The 20,786-nt window shown below is 38.1% G+C and overlaps 2 protein-coding genes across 5 annotated transcripts; both read left to right on the top strand.

The window, feature by feature from the left end:
• The first annotated feature begins 24 nt into the window (after positions 1 to 24).
• On the top strand, positions 25 to 13,878 carry dcst2 (DC-STAMP domain containing 2). Of its 3 annotated transcripts, none has more exons than XM_083556159.1 (16): positions 25 to 128; positions 222 to 478; positions 842 to 1,012; positions 1,199 to 1,300; positions 1,420 to 1,614; positions 5,628 to 5,693; positions 5,807 to 6,020; positions 6,356 to 6,513; positions 6,777 to 6,842; positions 8,808 to 8,975; positions 9,628 to 9,728; positions 11,274 to 11,407; positions 11,690 to 11,817; positions 12,048 to 12,141; positions 13,112 to 13,266; positions 13,355 to 13,878. In XM_083556159.1, the coding sequence occupies exons 1-15, from the start codon at positions 85 to 87 to the stop codon at positions 13,233 to 13,235; spliced, it is 2,022 nt and encodes a 673-aa protein (XP_083412285.1). In that variant the 5' UTR covers positions 25 to 84; the 3' UTR covers positions 13,236 to 13,266; positions 13,355 to 13,878. The 3 variants fall into 3 exon arrangements, with proteins under 3 accessions (XP_083412285.1, XP_083412284.1, XP_083412286.1); XM_083556158.1 differs by having other exon boundaries at positions 6,678 to 6,842; XM_083556160.1 differs by lacking the exons at positions 11,690 to 11,817; positions 13,355 to 13,878 and having other exon boundaries at positions 6,678 to 6,842; positions 13,112 to 13,246.
• Positions 13,879 to 14,018: 140 nt separating this feature from the next.
• s100v1 (S100 calcium binding protein V1) lies at positions 14,019 to 16,867 on the top strand. 2 transcript variants are annotated; one of them, XM_083556486.1, is made up of 3 exons: positions 14,019 to 14,167; positions 15,889 to 16,014; positions 16,187 to 16,867. In XM_083556486.1, exons 1-3 carry the CDS (start codon positions 14,156 to 14,158, stop codon positions 16,355 to 16,357), a joined length of 309 nt encoding a protein of 102 aa, XP_083412612.1. In that variant the 5' UTR covers positions 14,019 to 14,155; the 3' UTR covers positions 16,358 to 16,867. The 2 variants fall into 2 exon arrangements, with proteins under 2 accessions (XP_083412612.1, XP_083412611.1); XM_083556485.1 differs by having other exon boundaries at positions 14,020 to 14,167; positions 15,877 to 16,014.
• Positions 16,868 to 20,786: the final 3,919 nt, after the last annotated feature.

The raw sequence follows: 20,786 nt of genomic DNA, 5'->3' as shown, positions 1-20,786 counted from the left end.
AATTTATATACTACCTGCAGTTTCCTGACATTGGGTGTGTTTTATCAGCTAAGAAAGAAAGGGATTATACATAAAGGTTTGGCAATGCGTCCCCAAAGGGCAAGATCAGCTGGACGTTTGACGAGAAGGTACAAAAAAAAGGCAAAAACCGTATAGAAGAAGTAAAACTAGCTGCTTGAAAGATTACCCTTAATACATTTCATTTCGATTTGTTTTGACAGGATGAAACTGCACAGCCAGGTGTTAAGGCTCTTTCGCAGTTCAGCATGGAGTCGTGCCTGGCGCAGTCTTTTAGCCTTTTTTTTCGGTTTGCTGCTTGCATTCATTTATGGTGCAATAGCATTGTACATACAGAAACATGCGCTCTGGTACTGCATCATCACCACGGTAACCATAGCTGCCTTCACAGCGTTTGGAATGGGACTCTCCGTTAGTGTGCGTGCCAACATCACTCTCATGCTTCCCATGTTGTGCTCCAGTAAGAATCCTTTTCATCGTTTATATAGAATATATAGACAAAAGTATTGGGACACTTGACCTTTTCTAGCCATATGTGGTTTCTTCTCCAAACTGTTATCACAAAATTGCAGGCACAAAATTGGTAAACATAAATATGCCTTTGGATGCAGTGGCATTATATTTTCCCTTCACTTCAACCAGAAAAGGCAAAATTGTTCCAATCCTAAGATTTTATGAATCTTAGGGACATAGTCCTCTACAAACCTTTGTCCACATAGTGTATATGCTCAATGACAAATCCCTTTTTGTGTGATTACTTTCACCGATTGAACCAAATGAATATTTCTGATGCTCTCTTTTTGTGTTTATTTTATTTCTGAAGGACAGGGTAAAAAAATCCTGCTCTTCCTCATTATCACCCTTGTGGTTCAAGGCCCGTTGAACAACACTCTGGAGAACTTTGACCGAGCAGCAGCCAGCATATTGTGCAGATCTGAGTTAGCTATGAACCAAACCCAGCAACTCATGCAGAGAGCTGCCACACCTCTGCTCCGTAAGTCATACAATAAGTATACTATAATTTACAATATGTTCCAAAGAGCAAGTGAGCATAGTGCTTTCTGTTTCTTTAATTTGTGATAGATCTGACTTTATTTACGTTGTCTCAAAGGCAAGCATATTTACATCATTAAAAGCTGACTAACACTAGTATGTTTTTATTTCTGATTTATGAACATAGCTGTGCTGGAGAAGGTAAGGGAGGTCAGCAGGAACGCCTACTCACTGGCAGGCAGAGTGCAGAACTTTATTGGAGCCCTTACAGAGTCTGTACGCCATGTTTGTGAGTGAATTTATTAGTATTTAGTGAAAAATGAACGAAGTGGAGAACCTTGACTCCTGGAATGACTCTTAGTATCCCATAGTAACCACTTCATCCTCTCCTATACTGATCTTTTTCAGCTCGTTCTCTGAGAAATGTGCTGCACTTCTTGGCGAGCATCGGCGACATCTGTAATGTGAAGATGGGAACACCATACAAAAAATGTAACTCGGTGTTTGATGAGGGCCGTGCTGACTGTATGGAGCTGCTCTCAGTGTTTTCTTTCCTCTGCCACATCGTGGATGGTTTCAGGCCTCTCTGTGGCGTCACACGTGGTCAGTCTTTCTACAGATGTTTTATTGTGACTTTCGCAGTGTGTAATTAACATATATACAGGAAGCTTGAGATCATTCAGGTCTTCTTACTCATTACTGTGGTGAAGTTTGTTTTTCTTATTCAACTTGGTTTTGGTATATGCTATTTATGGTTACTGTGTTTACATACACAGAACCCAGCCATTAGGGGGGCACAAGCCAGTGTACTCTTAGTGCCGGTCCCAAGCCCGGGTAAATGGGGAGGGTTGCGTTAGGAAGGGCATCCAGCGTAAAACATGTGCCAAATCAAATATGCGGATCACAAATGAGAATTTCATACCGGATCGGTCGAGGCCCGGGTTAACAACGACCGCCACAGGTATCGTTAGCCGACAGGGTACCGGTGGAAATTGGGCTACTGTTGGCCGAAGGAGAAGAAGGAGAGGAGGAAGGCGTCTACAGAGACGGCAGGAAAAGGAGCAGTGTAGGAGAGTAGAGGTTCGGGTTGGTACTTTAAATGTTGGTACTATGACGGGTAAAGGGAGAGAGATAGCTGATATGATGGAGAGGAGAAAGGTAGATGTGTTGTGTGTTCAGGAGACCAAGTGGAAAGGGAGTAAGGCCAGGAACATTGGAGGTGGGTTTAAACTGTTTTACCATGGTGTGGATGGGAAGAGAAATGGTGTAGGGGTGATTCTGAAAGAAGCATACAGTAAGAGTGTAGTTGAGGTGAAGAGAGTTTCTGATAGGGTGATGATCGTGAAGGTGGAAGTTGAAGGGATGATGATAAATGTCATCAGTGCCTATGCTCCACAAGTTGGCTGTGAGATGGAGGAGAAAGAAAGATTCTGGAGTGAATTAGATGAAGTGGTAGATGGTGTACCTAGGAAAGAACGATTGGTGATTGGGGCAGACTTTAATGGGCATGTAGGTGAAGGGAACAGAGGTGATGAGGAGGTGATGGGTAGGTATGGTTTTAAGGAGAGGAATGTGGAAGGGCAGATGGTGGTAGATTTTGCTAAAAGGATGGAAATGGCAGTGGTGAACACGTATTTTAAGAAGAAGGAGGATCATAGGGTGACGTATAAGAGTGGAGGAAGGTGCACACAGGTGGATTATGTTCTGTGTAGGAGATGCAACCTGAAGGAGATTGGAGACTGTAAGGTGTTGGCGGGGGACAGTGTAGCTAGACAGCATCGGATGGTGGTCTGTAGGATGGTTTTGGAGGCGAAGAAGAAGAGGAGGAAAGTAAGGTTTGAAAGAAGAATAAGATGGTGGAAACTGAAGGAGGAAGAGTGTAGTGTGAGGTTCAGGGAAGAGGTCAGACAGGGGCTTGGTGGTGGTGAAGAGGTGCCGGATGATTGGGCAACTACTGCAGGAGTGATGAGGGAGGCAGCTAGAAAAGTACTTGGTGTGACATCTGGAAATAGAAAGCAAGACAAGGAGACGTGGTGGTGGAATGAGGAAGTGCAGGAGAGCATTAGGGGAAAGAGATTGGCAAAACAGAAGTGGGATCGACAGAGTGATGAGAAGAGTAGGCAGGAGTACAAGGAGATGCGGCAGCAGGTTAAAAGGGATGTGGCGAAAGCCAAGGAAAAGGCATATGAGGAGCTGTATAAGAGGTTGGACACTAAGGAAGGAGAAAAGGATTTATACCGATTGGTCAGGCAGAGGGACCGAGCTGGGAAGGATGTACTGCAAGTTAGAGCAATAAAGGATGGAGAGGGAAATGTGTTGACTAGTGAAGAGAGTGTGTTGAGAAGATGGAGGGAGTATTTTGAGCAGCTGATGAATGAGGAAAATCAGAGAGAGAGAAGGTTGGAGGATGTGGAGTTGGTGAAGCAGGATGTAGATAGGATTAGTAAGGAGGAAGTGAGAGCAGCGATTAAGAGGATGAAGAATGGAAAGTCGGTTGGACCAGATGACATACCGGTAGAAGCGTGGAGATGTTTAGGAGAGATGGCAGTGGAGTTTTTAACCAGATTGTTTAACAGGATTCTGGAAGGGGAGAGGATGCCTGAGGAATGGAGAAGGAGTGTGCTGGTACCGATCTTTAAGCATAAGGGAGATGTGCAGACCTGCAGTAACTACAGGGGAATTAAGTTGATCAGTCACACCATGAAGTTATGGGAAAGAGTAGTGGAAGCCAGGCTGAGAGAAGAGGTGACCATCTGTGAGCAACAGTATGGTTTCATGCCGAGGAAGAGCACCACAGATGCCTTATTTGCTTTGAGGATGTTGATGGAGAAGTATAGAGAAGGACAGAAGGAGCTGCATTGTGTATTTGTGGATTTAGAGAAAGCGTACGACAGGGTGCCGAGAGAGGAGTTGTGGTATTGTATGAGGAAGTCAGGTGTGTCAGAGAAGTATGTGAGGGTGGTGCAGGACATGTATGAGGACAGTGTGACGGCAGTAAAGTGTGCAGTAGGTACGACAGACTGGTTCAGGGTGAAGGTTGGACTGCATCAAGGATCGGCCCTGAGCCCTTTCCTGTTTGCAGTGGTGATGGACAGGTTGACGGACGAGGTCAGACAGGAGTCTCCCTGGACTATGATGTTTGCAGATGATATTGTGATTTGTGGTGAGAGTAGAGAGCAGGTTGAGAAGAGCCTGGAGAGGTGGAGATATGCGCTGGAGAGAAGGGGAATGAAAGTCAGTAGGAGTAAGACAGAGTACATGTGTGTGAATGAGAGGGAGGGCAGTGGAGTGATGCGGTTGCAGGGAGAAGAGGTGGAGAAGGTGGAGGAGTTCAGGTACCTGGGGTCAACAGTGCAAAGTAATGGAGAGTGTGTTAGGGAAGTAAAGAAAAGAGTGCAGGCAGGGTGGAGTGGGTGGAGAAGAGTGACAGGAGTGATTTGTGATAGAAGAGTATCTGCAAGAATGAAAGGGAAAGTTTATAGGACTGTGGTGAGACCTGCGATGTTGTATGGATTAGAGACAGTGGCATTGAGTAAAAAACAGGAGGTGGAGCTGGAGGTAGCAGAGCTGAAGATGTTGAGGTTTTCGTTGGGAGTGACGAGGATGGACAAGATTAGAAATGAGTTTATTAGAGGGACAGCACATGTAGGATGTTTTGGTGACAAGGTGAGGGAGGCGAGATTGAGATGGTTTGGACATGTGCAGAGGAGGGACATGAATTATATTGGTAGAAAAATGCTGAAGATGGAGCCACCAGGTAGGAGGAAAAGAGGAAGGCCAAGGAGGAGGTTCATGGATGTGGTGAGGGAAGACATGCAGGTAGTTGGTGTAAAAGAGGCAGATATAGAGGACAGGGTGGTATGGAGACGGATGATCCGCTGTGGCGACCCCTAATGGGAGCAGCCGAAAGAAGAAGAAGAAGAAGAAGAAGAAGAAGTGTTTACATACACAGCATACAATGTTATTTCACATAGTACCAAGCTTAAGAGTACTTTTTTACATCTTATGTGTGTGCAGAAATGCTTTCTAGATCAGTGGCTATTGTATATGTAGTATATTTGTGCAGCTGTTAGTGCTACATGTCAGCCACTATAAGTGCTTTAAAATTGTTGTACCATTAAGAGATTAGTGTTTGAGCATAAGAGCTGATCTGAATGCTGGGGCTGCACTATGGTTTTCTCATTTCCCATCTGGCTGTCCATGACTCATTCATTTCCTTTTTTTGCCAGCATGCTCTCATTTTGAATAAATTATTGTTATAAATCCACCTTAGTGCCAAGACAACATTAGTGACACTGCTGCCTCCAAATCCAAACATGACCTCAGAGTGCACACACACACACACACACACACACACACACACACACACACACACACACACACACACACACACACACACACACACACACACACAAACACAAAGCCTCATACAAACAGAGCTCTACAACTTTAATACTATTAGGGACTGACAGGTTGATGGGCAAGTAATGGAATAAACATATAAAATAATAATATTACTATGTGTTTTTACCTTGTTTCTTTTGGATAATACTGACTTCATAATATTTTTCACAGTTTTAAATGAAAGATTATGTAAAATTTCCTATTCCCAACAGTTGGTGAGTTGTTCTGTGTCATACCCTCATATGTTGCCCACCATCTAAAGACAAAACTTGCTTTCCGTAAGTTACATCTTCTTATTATTTTACCCAGTTCTTATAGGATAACATACAGTGTATATATATACACAGAGAGAGAGATGTTTGTTACAGCTGTTTTTTTGTTATCCTTTTAGCTATTATTGCAGCATTTAATCAAATGAAGAGAGAGTTTGAGTTCAACATGTCAGCCTCTCTGCACTTTGACATGAATGTGAACAGCAGTCATTCTGTGCATCATATGGTTCAGAAAATCATGGAGGAGGTGTCACAGGACCAAGAACGTATCCTGGACCTCATGGCTCTACTGACCTATGTGGGCCTGGTTCTGCTGCTGTTCATGTACCTACAGTGAGTCCACAATAGTAGTCAACAAAAACTGTTAACTATTATGACTTTATTTTATTCTGTAGTCACAACAGTCCAGAAAATTTAGTGAAAAAAGCATTGTTGAGTTTAAAATCATTGCATCAGGCAATATGATTTGTTTCGTATGAGAGTAGCATGCTGAGATTTATTCAATTACTTAGTATGAAAACAGTTAAGCAGAATCCATGAAGTTTTTGTATTTATTACTTTTTTTTTTTAACTGTTTGTAAACTTTTCAAAAATTAAATGAGTATTAATACAATGCAGCGTAATCTGATTGTGTTGTCATTGTATACTTTATATATTTTTGTGAACAGGGCAGTTCTGTACAAAAGACATTACCTTCATGTGGACGATTTTGACAACTTCTACATAACAGATGAATTTGTCAAGATGGATTGCAAGTTCTCTAGACAAGGAAAACCAGCAGTCCTGCCCCTCACTGAGAAAGAGGCTCTGACCTACATCACACCCTGTAAGAATATGTTTGTGTATTTGTGTGTATGTTTAATGATTTTTTTATTTAAGTTAAAAAAGAATGGTGGAGTCAATAATTGTTAATGAAAAGCCAAAACTGTAAACCTACAGATTTATACAATTTATATAATCACTTGTGTTCACTGTGTCTCACCCCATAAGACTGCTTGCGGTTGACAGCTCGAGAGAAGCGGGGAATCATGACCGGCATGATGTCTATGCTTAAGCACCTGATAATGGGCTGTGTTATGATTGTTGTAGACCTCATGGTGTACTGGGTGTTTGACATTCTGCATTATCATGCTAAAGAAGAGATAGTGGCTAAAGGTAAAAGTCTTTGCTTTTCCATATATATATATATATATATATATATATATATATATATATATATATATATATATATATATATATATATATATATATATATATATATGTATATATATATATATATATATATATATATATATATATATATATATATATATATATATATATATATTCTCATACATTGTTTTTGTCAATTTGTTTCAATTTAGAAACCTAAATGCAAATATGTGATGATGTATGGCTCAGGATTGGGCCTAATTCAACAAACATTTTGTGGTCTACCATAGTTCCATTAGACAATAGCCTGCTCAAAACTCATTTTCATCATTGTTTAATAGTGGCAGATCTAATTATCTAATTTAATTTTAAAGAAGCATTATAATAACAATCAGATTATTACAAATGAAGTAGTTTTTAGATACCTTTAAACATTGTGTACAAAATTAGCCATGCAATGCATTTACAGTCACTGGTTGCTTTAGTTAAGGCTTAAATCTACATGTATAGGTTTTTCCAGAATATAGATGAGCTACAACCTGAATAGAACTGCTTGACTTGGCCTTTAAGATTTTAATAACATTATCTTTTAATCAATGGTGGACGAAGTACACAAAGCATGTACCTGAGTTAAAATATAGATAGAATAGGTAAAATATTACTTCAGTAAAACTTTAAGTGCTCCCTTTAAACTCAATCAACTCATTTATGTAAAAGACTTTAATGTTATTATCTAATAAAGTATCATGAGCTCAAAACCTAATTTTCAACGACTTCAAAAAAAACATGTAAATAAGGCTACGGGTGCTGTGGCAAGTTAGAGTCAGGAGTTTATTCCTCTCAAAAGGTTCTGCTTGATGTTGAGCTGATGCTGAACTGTATGTTCGTGCTAAGTAGATACCACCAACCAGCAATGGTGGTTTTTAGCTTGAATGATGCCCTGAGTAAACCATGCCATGACCCAACATCTCTTCATTGATTAGTTTCAGAATTACAAATCTCCTCTCTGCTTCAGCTACCGTCACTGGATAAGTAAGAACATATTCCAAGAGCAGTCCACAAATTTAGATACATTTCTGCGAGCTCACTTTCATGAGAAATATCACCTTAAATGTATTTATTGCACAATTATATACACGTCATTGTGCACAATTGATCATAGAACCAAGAACGATACAACTTTTTGGATAAATGCAGCCATAAGATACATACAACATCTATATCCTTATAATATACTATGTCTTTCAAATTACTCTTTTAAGCTGCACTGAAGCAGCAGTACAATCACAGAAAACCTTTCTGACATCACCTTAATTAAAGGTAACCAATCAATAAGTGCTGTTTAACCACAATCCAACTAGACTAGTTATGCTGTAAATGTTTTGTTGCTACACACATTCTGATAAACACCGTACTTTAAATTATAATGTCATGCAGCTAAAAGAAATATTGTTGCTCCATGTGTAAAAGCATAGCAGACATCACAGCATAAGTGCTATACAGTTATTAATCTATTTCATTCAATGCATTTAGCCTTCACTATCCTCATAACTAGATGAGCGATAGAGCTGCATACACACATTTATCTTTTGCACGTTTCTCCCTATTGTTTTTTAAAATTGGGCTCCTGAGGGTTTGGACTTTTTTGTCATCCATATTTTTAATTTGGATTCACTTCTATTTACTGACACCCCGCCTCTTCTTTCTGAGGGTATGAGTGAGGAACTTCTGACTGATTTTGCGAAATGTAGTTGAGTAAAATGTAAGATAATTTACTTTGAAATATAGTGAAGTTAAAGTAAAAGTCTGTCCAAACGGAAATACTTGAGTAAAGTACAGATACTTGAAAAAAAAAAACTACTTAACTACAGTGACATATTACATTTACTTCGTTACTCTCCACCACTGCTGTTATTTATCTATAAATATATAATATTGTTTTATATGCAATACGTTTTTTTCCTCCAGCTCCCGTGTTTGTGGACATACAAGTGAATGGCTCAGGCTATGCCGCGGACATCTTTAAGGACATTCTGGCCTCCTTTGACATTCTGCAGAAAGAAAACATTACAATTCTGAGCAAAAAGTGTCTGATGGAACCCCTGGAGCCAGATTACTCGATCTACCTATTCATAGGTACATGATACAATATAAATGCTTTGTGAATGGCCAGCAGATATCTAAGGACATCTAGTGGTTATGAAGAGCATTACTCATGTTATCCTTTTGTATCAAGGTTGGCAGTAGTTCAAAAATAATAAATAAAAAAGAAATGAAGAGAGGAACTTATTCACCTGATGAATTTTTATAACAATAGAATCAGGCATGCCAAAACTGATTAACAGGAAGTAAACTTGCAGTGACATTTGCAAAAATATTTGTGTAACTATTTATTTTTTGATGTACCATAATCCTCATAATTCTTTTGATGGGAGTTTTCTTAAGCATAGTCTTTATTTATCAAAATAAAATGCTGGGTGTAAACAAAAGTATAGGAAACATGCATTTAACTGTGGTCCAGATAGTTTTATTTGTAAATGTTTTATATGAGGTGATTAGTTTTTTTTGGCAGAACTCACAAACTGTACAATCTTATATTAAGTCATGCAATGCATTTGCCTAGGTCTTTTTTTTTTAGCCTTTGGTTGTCATTATTCAACCCAGAAATTATTTCTACCCTAGCTTGAAGTGAACTGCTTGGCTTGGCCCTTTATCACATATCTTCTCTATTTGCTGTCTTCATGCTAACTTGCATTTGGCTTATGACACACTTTATGCTCATTTACAGGCTTTCTTTATGGTTTTGCCTTTTTCCTGGTGGTTGCAGGAAGTTATGCAAAACGACTGCAGAGGTTTGTGTGCGCACATTACCATCCCCGATGGGAAAAAGTAAGACCTACACTCATCAACCATAGATTTTTTCGTTTGAAGTTTCTCGTCCATCCCCTTCATTATTAAAAAAAAAAGCAAAATATATCTGTTCTCAAAGAAAAATCATTTGGGTGAACAGGCATTATAATGGACCCAGTGATTTCTTAGCATAGAGCTGGAAGTTTCTGCAACATCTCCAAACAAACCAGTTGTGGATAATAGTATGACCATCACAGTTTTGAAGACAAAGCAAAACTTCTGCATTCATGATGCATTTCATGGTCAAAAGTATCGGGACACCCGGCTATCACACTCTTATGTGCTTGTTTCACATATCACAAAGTTGCTCCCTTTTTACTGGTGGAACAGCCTCCATATTCAGGCCACTTTGTTTCAGTTTCAAAATCTTTAATTTACAGCATACAAAGACATTTTAGACAATTGTGTGCTTTCAACTTTGTGGCAACAGTTTGGTGGAGAAGCATAACCATGTGATGGTTAAGATACTTTTAGCGATATATAATATTTCAGTTAAAATCATTCACTAACAGCTATTTGCAGTACATTCACATTTATTATTTTTCACTTCTGTTATATTAAAAAAATATTTTACACCAGGCTATTGGGACGGTATTATTTATTGTGAACTTTAAATTTTGGGGGTTATAAATATTGGTGTGTGATAATGTTGACATTGTTTGCATCCAGCTGCAATTAATTTTTGACCTCAGTGAAGGAGGAGAGCAAATGGCATTTCAAATATTTTAAGATTGCTTCACATAGAAGCAGATTCCTTTCTATACACCTAGACATGCTATGGTTCAGTAAGCAACTTGTCAGTATCATACAATGTTAATCAACTTTATATTAGGCCAAACAAATACTTTACTTGTTTATTTTATTGCATTACGGTCACTTTTGCCTCAGGAATCTGCTGCTGATGTCCTTCAGAATGATTTCCAAAAAGTTAGAATGCCACAAGCCCAAGCCTTTGTAAAAAATAAGTATAAATAAAAACATTAGGCATGCAAACTAAATTCTTTGGTACATTTAGTGCTATTTGGTATTATTTAAATATAAAGGAAAAATGTCTGCTCCTTACTGCAGCCTTTTGAGGTGCCAAAAATCAAGATAAATCCTGTCAGACATTTTCACCTTTAAAAATTTGAAGCGTAACTTTTAAAAAACAAGATTCTGTTGATATCTTGTCAGCTTCTTATTGAAATCTTGGCTATGTGTATATGATGGCTTTCAGGAAATCCTGCAAAAAATAGTTTTCTATTTATTCAGTTTTTCTCAGAATCACTTTATAATGTTTGGTACTATGGAAACTTTCTTACTTTGGATAAAATGTTATACCCTTCGACATATTTTCAATGAATGGTTAACTCTAAACTCAGTTACAGCACCTATTATAAAATGTTGTGCATATGCTACCAGAGTGTTGTATTTTTCCTAATAAATATCTATTTGGTTTGACAAATTTGTTAATTTCAAGGCCACATTGAATATGACTGTATATCCTTTTTTTTTTTTTTTTTTTTTTTTTTTTACATTTTGCAGGTGAGGATTCTGCGACTCCGCAGTCGTATCCTCTCTCAGCGTGGCTCACTGCGGAAAGCTTTGCTACAGGTGGTGGCCAGGGAAAAGGAGAACCAGGGAAATGGGGAAAGTCTACTGCGAACTTTGGTACTACGGTGAGTCACACCCAATACCATTCAAAGAGGAATTAGCTAATGATTAGTCAGACTAAATACTGTAATAAGGAAATACTGTTCTGGCGGAAAACATACTATATAAACGGCTTAATGATGGATTGTTAAGGGAATTTTGCAGGCATATAATGGTAACTTACATGACAATTGTTCATAGAGCATAGGTATGAGAGGGCACTGCCAGATCTGCTAATGGTCTTTCCTGTGTGCAGTGTATAAGCACAATGTATGAGCCAGAATATTTATATTTGTGTATGTTTGCAGTCTTCCAGGTGGAGTCACCATAGCCAGATTCCTGGGATTGTATAATAAGTCATGCCTAATCTGTGGGAAAGTTGTGAAGGTCAAAAACAGCTCTAATATGTACACCTGTTCTGCTCAGAACTGCACAGGTATTCAGGTTAAAGCAAATCTTGCCTATAATATCATAGTGCATGTATCCCAGACCTCAATCTTATGCAGTTTTAAGACATTGTGCTTTCGTATTTGGGAGAAAAGGCCTTGAATAGCTACATGTTTTGTGTAAGAAACATAAACGCCGATATCTGCAGGAGGCGGTAGATATAAGCTTTCAAAACTCTCTCAGAGCTATTTGTATAAGCTCTCCAAACTTTGTTTTCAGGGTCTTTCTGCATGCAGTGCTTCAGGGTAATGGGGAACATCTGTGCTGTCTGTACGAGGCCCCAGACATTCCAGGAAGACTTTGAGTATGAGCTGTGAGTCAACTGTTTTTGAACTTAGCACAAGCAAACACTTATTGAAAGCTGAAGTTTACAGAGAAAAAGACAAATCAAAAATAACATTTTACGATCATATTTTGAATGTAATTGACAGTTTTTTAATTTATCCAGTTATGAACAAACTGACAGTGATTTGGTCAGATATATTTATTTAATAATTGTACCTTATTGTGATGCCTTTCACACACACACACACAAAATATTATATATATATATATATATATATATATATATATATATATATATATATATATATATATATATATATATATATATATATATATAAGTCATACAAAAGCCATTGTACATGAGCATGAAAGTTTTTGTTGGGTTCATATGTATATACATATATAAAACAAGTTCATGTTCATGTACAATGGCTTTTGTATGATTCCCTATTATTATATTGCATACCACAATAACATTGTTTAATTTCTCAGCATTATCAGTAGCAAAAGTATTGTATTGTTTGTGCTATTTGAGTTTATTCAAGGTGACATGGTGGCACAGCTTCAGGGTCCTAGGTTCAATCCTAAGGCCAGGTTATTGTCTGTGTAGCGTTTATGTGAAAAGTCTCCTAGTGTCCTCATGTTTTTTTTCACTATGTTCTCTGGTTTCACCCCCACTCAAAAAACAAACAAAACAAAAACAAACTTACTTAACTGTTTATGCTAAATTGCCCCTAAAAATAAATGACCAATGTGCATAAATACAAGTGCACTGTGCTGTGCAATGGACTAGCATTGCATTTGAAGTGTCTCCTTACTTTGTGGTCAGTACTAAATGGGCTCTAGACCCATAACCCTGATCAGGATAAAGTCCTTCCTAAAGCTGAATGAAATAGTGAGTGAATGAGTGAATTTGGTCAATAAAAGGCAACCATTAAACTGTGTTAGGAGCAAACACATGTTAACATTTAAAGGTAATACATGGTATGGTATCACAGAGACTCCAGTGATGAGGAGCAAGCAAATGCATGTGGGGCAGCTGAGACATCAACACGCATTGATCAGAACCCTGATAGTATGAGTCTGATGAGAAGGGACGTGTCCATGGAAACGGAACCCTGAGTGATTCAGACACCTGCACTTTTAAACCCAGGTAGTAGTCACTTTATCAGTCTACACAGAAGATACACCATATCGCAAGACATTTATGTTTTTCTTGTGTGTTTGCATTTCGTTGACAGAGACAGTGAAGACCAGTGCCATGGCTTACACATACCAAAGTTGGAAAACATAGTTTGAGACTTGTGCAAGACAGAGGCTACTCTACAAGACCAGATTTGTTAACAGCATTAACTCAATAATTGTATGAAACTTCTCAGTCTAGGGTTAGTGTTTTCCATTGCAAAACTTTAGAAAAGCTTTTGTTTTTCAGACGTCCTATGATAATGTGGTCTGGCTGGTTGGATGTTGAGTTATTGCTTGAGTTTTTCATGGCCTTTGGCTTTTAGGAATTCCCGGTATGGGCGCTTTAACACTGAAACAAATATTTCAGGATTTCCAAATCTATCTTAGGATCTTTAACTTGTTTTATGACATGACAAAAATACTGAGCAAACAATTCCTGCTGGCATACAAATCTTCTTATTTCCTATTTTACACCGATGTACTCTCTCTTTTATTTGAACCCACTGCACTTTGTTGATGGTGATGTTTTCTCCAAGATTGTTGTAAAGCAGAACTCAAATAAAATCTGAATTTCAAGTTATATTAAGAACGGTCACTGAATTATAGTTTTCTGCCGCACTCGGTTTTAAATCAAAAGAATCACAATTCGGACGACACCGCACTGAGTATCGTTCGAGTGCGGTGGTTCAAAAGAGTCGACTCTTTTAAGTGACTCGCGTCATTCAAGGCAGAAGGACTGACGTGGAAAAGGGAGGAAGATAAGGGGACTGTCCGCACGCAGGGCGGTGAGAAAACACCGTCACTGAGCTTCACTCACCTAGTTCTCTCTCTCGACATCAGGAGACTAAACGGACGCAATGGCACCAAAGGTAAATGCCTACTATTTCCTCCCCCCCTGATTTCATATGGTTTGCATTTGCATGCTTTATAACTGTTTCATCATATTAGTGTGTACAGTTGTTTGAAATGTACTGTTTATTCGTCTGATCTGGTTGGATTTCATCAGTAAAAATTGTTGCAATTGTATGTATGTACAGTTTGAAACAGTTTTTAATACACTAACTTTTACAATGATGGTCACCTATAATGCATTTTTGGACCATAAAACACTATATAAGCCTGCTTCTTTGCTTTAGACTTACTTATAATCCATAATTAACCCCCTACAGGTTTTAAATTCTTAACTATTTAAAAATAATTTTTTCTATGATATGGATATTGTTATCAGAAAGTTTACTTTTCATGCAATAGGTGATCCTACATAATAATATTCTTATGAAATCTGTGATCTCAATATCCTTAGGGCAGATTTCTACTACTATGGCCATACCAGAGTTAAAATTGGTTGCAGGCCAACGCCCATAAAGCAAATAGTACTGCATTGTTGCGAACGCTCTAGTCCAACCTGGTGTAACTGCTTCCTGAGTTTCATTGTCTAGGCTCAGTTACCTGTTTAGGTAAAGAGGATTCCCCCCCCCCCCCCCCCAACCACACACACACACACACACACACACACACACACACACATGCTGTGAGTAACATGGCTATGAATCCTGTTTTACATCAGTACATAAAAACCAAGTTTTGACTATTGAGGAAAAGGTCAGGATCAGCTTAAAATCAAGTTTAAACATTGTTTTCAGCAGTCTGCTAAAACATTGCTGTCTCAGTAGTATTTCAATCTGTTTTAGGCTGTTTTGAGGCACACATTAAAAGATTATAGCACAGAGAGCTTATCCAAGTACAAAAGAATTTGGGGTATGACTGGAGAACAGCTGTTAATCTTTTAGGCATTCTTCAGAGCAAGCTACAAAAGTGATTGTGGCTAAGATTAAAAGTAGCATCTCAGCGCTTTAAGATATGCAATCTAATGGGATCAGACTGCAGCCTAAACCAGTCACAAATCTAAAGAAGATTTTGTTCTAGTTTTAATGCAGAATGTAGGATCAACTGTGTCTGTGTGTGAGTGAGTGAGTGAGAGAGAGAGAGAGAGAGAGAGAGAGAGAGAGAGAGAGAGAGAGAGAGAGAGAATTATGTGGAATCCCTATAATACTGAAACACTATAATGTATATACATTACATGGTGCTATTGTTTTGCTATGTTCCAACACTGGTTTGAAATCTTCTTATTGTTAGTTACTGTACACTTTTTTGGAAATGAAAGTAACAGTCAATTTAACAAGTAAAACCAAAATTTTTATTTAGTTTTACCTGTTCGTATGAAAATATTAGAAAAGTGTAATATTTTGTTATCATTGTTCACTACAATGAACAAATGATACTTTAGCAACTGAATATATCTTAAATAAAGGAAAAGTCTAACAAATATGTAGAACATTTTATTTTATTCCTAGACATATTTACTGATTTCAAGCTAAAATGGACGACTTCTGTTGGCAGATCATTTTGTTTATTTCTATAGAAATTGCTTGAAATAAGCAAAATAAGAAACTTTTTTGAAAATGAGCATATATCTTACGACAATCTAATGAAGATACACTTTAATTTGCCTATATTAAATTTATTTCTTTTGGCTAAGATATTGTTTGTTGCTGTTCCAAATTTTGTGTAATTTAAGACATTCCTTCAGTACACAGATCTAGAACTGGCCATCAACACCATAGTAACCCAGTTCCATGCAGCCTCAGCTAATGAAGCTTCAGCTCTGACAGTAAACGAGTTCCAGGGCATGCTATCCAAAGAACTGCCTTCAGTGGTAGGTATCATTTAGCACTGTAAACTCACATTAACCTAAAGGAAGCTCTGATTTAAAACTTTACTATATTCCGAATTCCCTCAGCCTTCTGGAAAAAAATTTGATCAGTATAATACACTGAAACCATTATATAAATATGACCATAATAAAGATTTATTTGCTTCTTTAACAGACTCCCAAGGACCAGGAAGGTCTTAACAAGATTCTGAGTGAGATGGATGTGGCAGAGGGGCAGGAAGTGACCTTTGAGAACTTTTGGAACCTGGTGAATTCCTATGCCACCTCTCAGTTTGGGCTGCTTCAGAAAGACAAAAGTGTTAAATGCAATTGCCTGTTACTCTGAAACTTAGGCAAGTGAATAAGCAAAGCATACTGCTCCCACCAGCCCCTCCCGGTTCATGTGGGTGCAATGCTGTTCCAGCAGGCTCCTGTTCCAACTTCCTTTGCCTTATCATCAACATGTTATCAGATTCTTTAGACAAAAATTCAGCCACACCTGTAACCTGAATGGCTAAACATTGCCAACATTGTTAGTGTCACATACACATGATATTTGTTACCAATATGTGAAGAAGCAGCTTTTATATTTACTAATATGCTTTGGTGCTGCACGATTGATGGTTAAACGTTTCTGATTTAACCTTCTCATCATGATATTCTTGTACAATGATGATATCTGCACGAATTATTGTGTTGTATGACGCAGTTTTTTAAAAAGTGTCTCTTTTATACATACTACAATTTTGTACAATGGTAAATATAAATAAGTATGTAAAATTATACAAAAGATATATGTTGGCATCTAGTTAAATATATATCAATAAAAAGATATATTAAAATAAATGCAGATGCATTTGGTGAGTGAGTATATTTTCTTGCTGTATATTTTCTTGCATGCAGTTCTGGGTTAAATTTGTTATCCTCATTTTTTATGATCTCTTTCTTACATGTCTGCTAGGGTGTCATACTTTGTGCAAAAATTGGCAGTACTCTGTTTAGAAAGTTCCATGGTCATGAGACCACAATAGTTAAGCTGACCATATGGTTTTGTTCTCAAAATATCTTCAGAGGATATTTGTCCCAGCAGCAGTAAGCCTACATTTCCTGCAGGGGTCAGTGTAGCCCTTATGTAGTCTCCAACAACTATTCTTGTGCAACAGTTTTCCTACTTTACATATAAATATTCAGCAATATACAAAAGTTGGCTTTGCATTTTTGTATTCTTTTTGACAATTTCTTTGGCTTTTGTGACACAATCTACATAAATCTAGTTGGTTATGCTCATTTTCCCTAAGACAGCCAGTCATCTTCAGAAAGCTGCCCCATCTATTGCTCCAGCTGTCCTTTAGCTGTCCTACATGTTCCAGAATTTTTTATGATTTTCTGCTGTTCATTTTAATAAAGTTTATTTTGTCCCACCACACTGACCTCTTTGTTTGACAAATGTTAAATACATTTTAAACCTGAATGTTAAATCTGAATCTCAACCAGACTAATGATAGACCAATTCATAATAATAGTATGTATTAAAGTTACTGTTGTGACACATTTAAATAATGATTCCAATATCTGATTACAAGCATGTCTACATTGATGTCTATAGTGACAAGCCCTACATCACTTTAGCCTTCAGCTATATTTTCACATTCACATGCTCTACTTTAAATTTGCATACAAAAGCAAAAAATAAATAAAAAGTAATGATGCTTAAATCTCTCTTGCAAACTTTTTTAATATTCCTGGCAGGGTTATAATGGATCCGGAGCCTACCCTGGGCTAGTAAGGTGGGTATACAGTATGGCCAAGTCACTTGCCAGGCATCTTGCATAACACACACACACACACACACACACACACACACACACAATTTATCTTAATCCCCTTTTGCAGGCTTGTTTTTGTGAAGTGGGAGGTCCTGCAAAAAGCCTAGATGGACAAGGACATTTAGCTCTAAATGAATGGTTACAGTCATGGTGTCGAGAACATAAACTTCTCTTTGTTAATAACTGGAACTGTTTCTGGGAGCGTCCTAGGTTCTTCCGCCCTGATGGCCTGCACCCCAGCAGAGTTGGAGCAGCAGTGCTATCAGATAACATCTCTAGGATACTACACACCATCTGACTGGTAAGACATCAAGAAATCTTCAACTATAAGAACACGCATACTACAGACCAAATAGTTACAAGTTCACACACAGCTCAGTTTATAGAAACCGTATCTATTCCTCGTGTAGTAAAACCAAGAATTACATACACAAGATCCAGAAATAATCTTATTGCAGTTAAAACTGAAAAATGCCAGATAAACAAACACAACAAAGTTCTAAAGTTCGGTCTTTTAAACATTAGATCACTTGCACCCAAAGCACTGATTGTAAATGAGATGATCACAGAGAATAATCTCGATGCACTCTGTCTCACTGAGACCTGGATTAAACCAGGTGATTATATGGGTCTAAACGAGTCGACACCGTCAGGATATGTTTATAAGCATGAGCCCCGTCAGACTGGTCGTGGGGGGGGTGTAGGAACCATTTATAGTGCTTCTCTTAATGTTAGTCAGAGATTAGGATTCAGCTTTAAATCATTTGAAGTGCTCGTTCTTAAAATTGCACTTTCAGAGATGCATAGAAAACTCGCTCTGGTCACCGTGTACAGACCCCCAGGACCCTACGCTGATTTTCTTCATGAGTTTGCTTGTTTTCTCTCAGACCTCCTGATCAGCTTTGATAAAGTGCTGCTTGTAGGAGATTTTAATATTCATGTAGATGATGAAAACGATGCCCTAGGATTATCATTTGTCGATTTACTAAACTCTTTTGGAGTTAAACAAAACGTCACCAGACCAACCCACCGTTTTAACCACACACTAGACTTAATAATATCCCACGGAGCAGACGTCACTGATATAGATATTTTACCCCAGAGTGATGACATCACAGACCATTATCTCCTACTGTACACACTACCGGTAGAGCAGATTAACCGTGTTTCACCACGTTATCGACCTGGTAGGACTATTATTCCAACCACTAAGGACAGATTCATAAATAACCTGCCTGATTTATCTCAGTTTCACATTAAACCCATAAATGCTGATCATCTTGATGAGATGGCGAACAACATAGACCTTATCCTCACTAGCACTTTAGACACTGTTGCCCCCATCCGGTTAAAAAAGGTTCGAGAACAAGCACCTGCACCTTGGTATAATAGTCATACGCATGCCCTAAAGAGAACAACACGTAATCTGGAGAGAAAATGGAGGAAAACTAAATTGGAGGTATTTAGAATTGCGTATAAAGACAGTATGCTTAGCTACAGACAGGCGCTAAAAGCTGCTAGAGCTAAACACCTGAGCAAACTCATAGAAAATAACAAAAACAATCCCAGGTTCCTTTTCAGTACAGTCGCTAAATTAACAACAAATCAGGGATCTGAAAAATGTGTTCCATCACAGTTTAGTAGTGAAGACTTTATGAATTTCTTCACTGAAAAAATAGATAACATTCGAAAAACAATTGTGGCAGTTCAACCTCTGACAGCATCTCCCGACACAATCGTACTTACAACCCCACAACTACACTGTTTTACATGTATAGGACAGGAAGAGCTGTATGATGCTATTATGAAAGCTAAATCAACAACATGTCAGTTAGATCCAATTCCCACTAAACTACTGAAGGAAGTGTTATATACAGCTGGTGAGCCTCTTTTAAATATTATTAACTCCTCACTATCGTTAGGTCATGTCCCTAAATCCCTCAAGTTAGCAGTTATTAAGCCCCTCATTAAAAAACCTAATCTGGATCCAAACACGCTATCGAATTACAGACCAATTTCAAATCTCCCATTTATGTCTAAGATTTTAGAAAAGATTGTCGCTGCCCAGTTATGTAACCACTTGCAGGAGAACAATATCTTTGAAGAGTTTCAGTCAGGTTTTAGGCCCCATCATAGCACAGAAACTGCTCTAGTTAAAATCACTAACGACCTGTTTTTAGCTTCAGACCAAGGCTACATCTCCCTATTAGTTTTACTAGATCTTAGTGCTGCGTTCGACACTATAGATCATGATCTTCTCCTCGATCGCTTACAGAATTACATCGGTATTCAGGGACAGGCATTAAGCTGGTTTAAATCCTACCTGTCCAATCGTTACCATTTCGTAGATTTAAATGGAGAGCTATCCAGGATAATGCTAGTAAATTATGGCGTGCCACAAGGGTCAGTTCTGGGACCCCTGCTTTTTACAATATACATGCTTCCATTAGGAAATATTATTAGAAGGCATGGAATTAGCTTCCATTGTTATGCTGATGATACCCAGCTATATATTTCATCCAAACCAGGCGATACAGCTCAATTAGCTCGCATAACTGAGTGTGTTGAAGAAATAAGAGATTGGATGACCCATAACTTTCTGCTATTAAATCCTGATAAAACGGAGATTTTGCTCATCGGCCCAAAAAATAGTACACAGAAGCTCCAGCATCTCAGCCTGCATTTAGACGGTTGTTCTGTAACTACTAGTTCAACGGTAAAAGACCTGGGAGTTATTTTAGACAGCAACTTATCTTTTAAAAATCACATCACTCAAGTTACAAAAACAGCCTTCTTTCACCTTAGAAATATTTCTAAGCTAAGAAATATGTTATCTATATCTGATGCAGAGAAGCTCGTCCATGCGTTTATGACCTCTAGAATAGACTACTGTAATGCATTACTAGGTGGATGTCCTGCATCATTAATAAACAAGCTTCAGTTAGTTCA

Source organism: Silurus aristotelis, assembly GCF_946808225.1.
Source record: "Silurus aristotelis genome assembly, chromosome: 1".
Classification (NCBI taxonomy): Eukaryota; Metazoa; Chordata; class Actinopteri; order Siluriformes; family Siluridae; genus Silurus; species Silurus aristotelis.
This window is presented reverse-complemented; position numbering and strand designations above follow the sequence as displayed.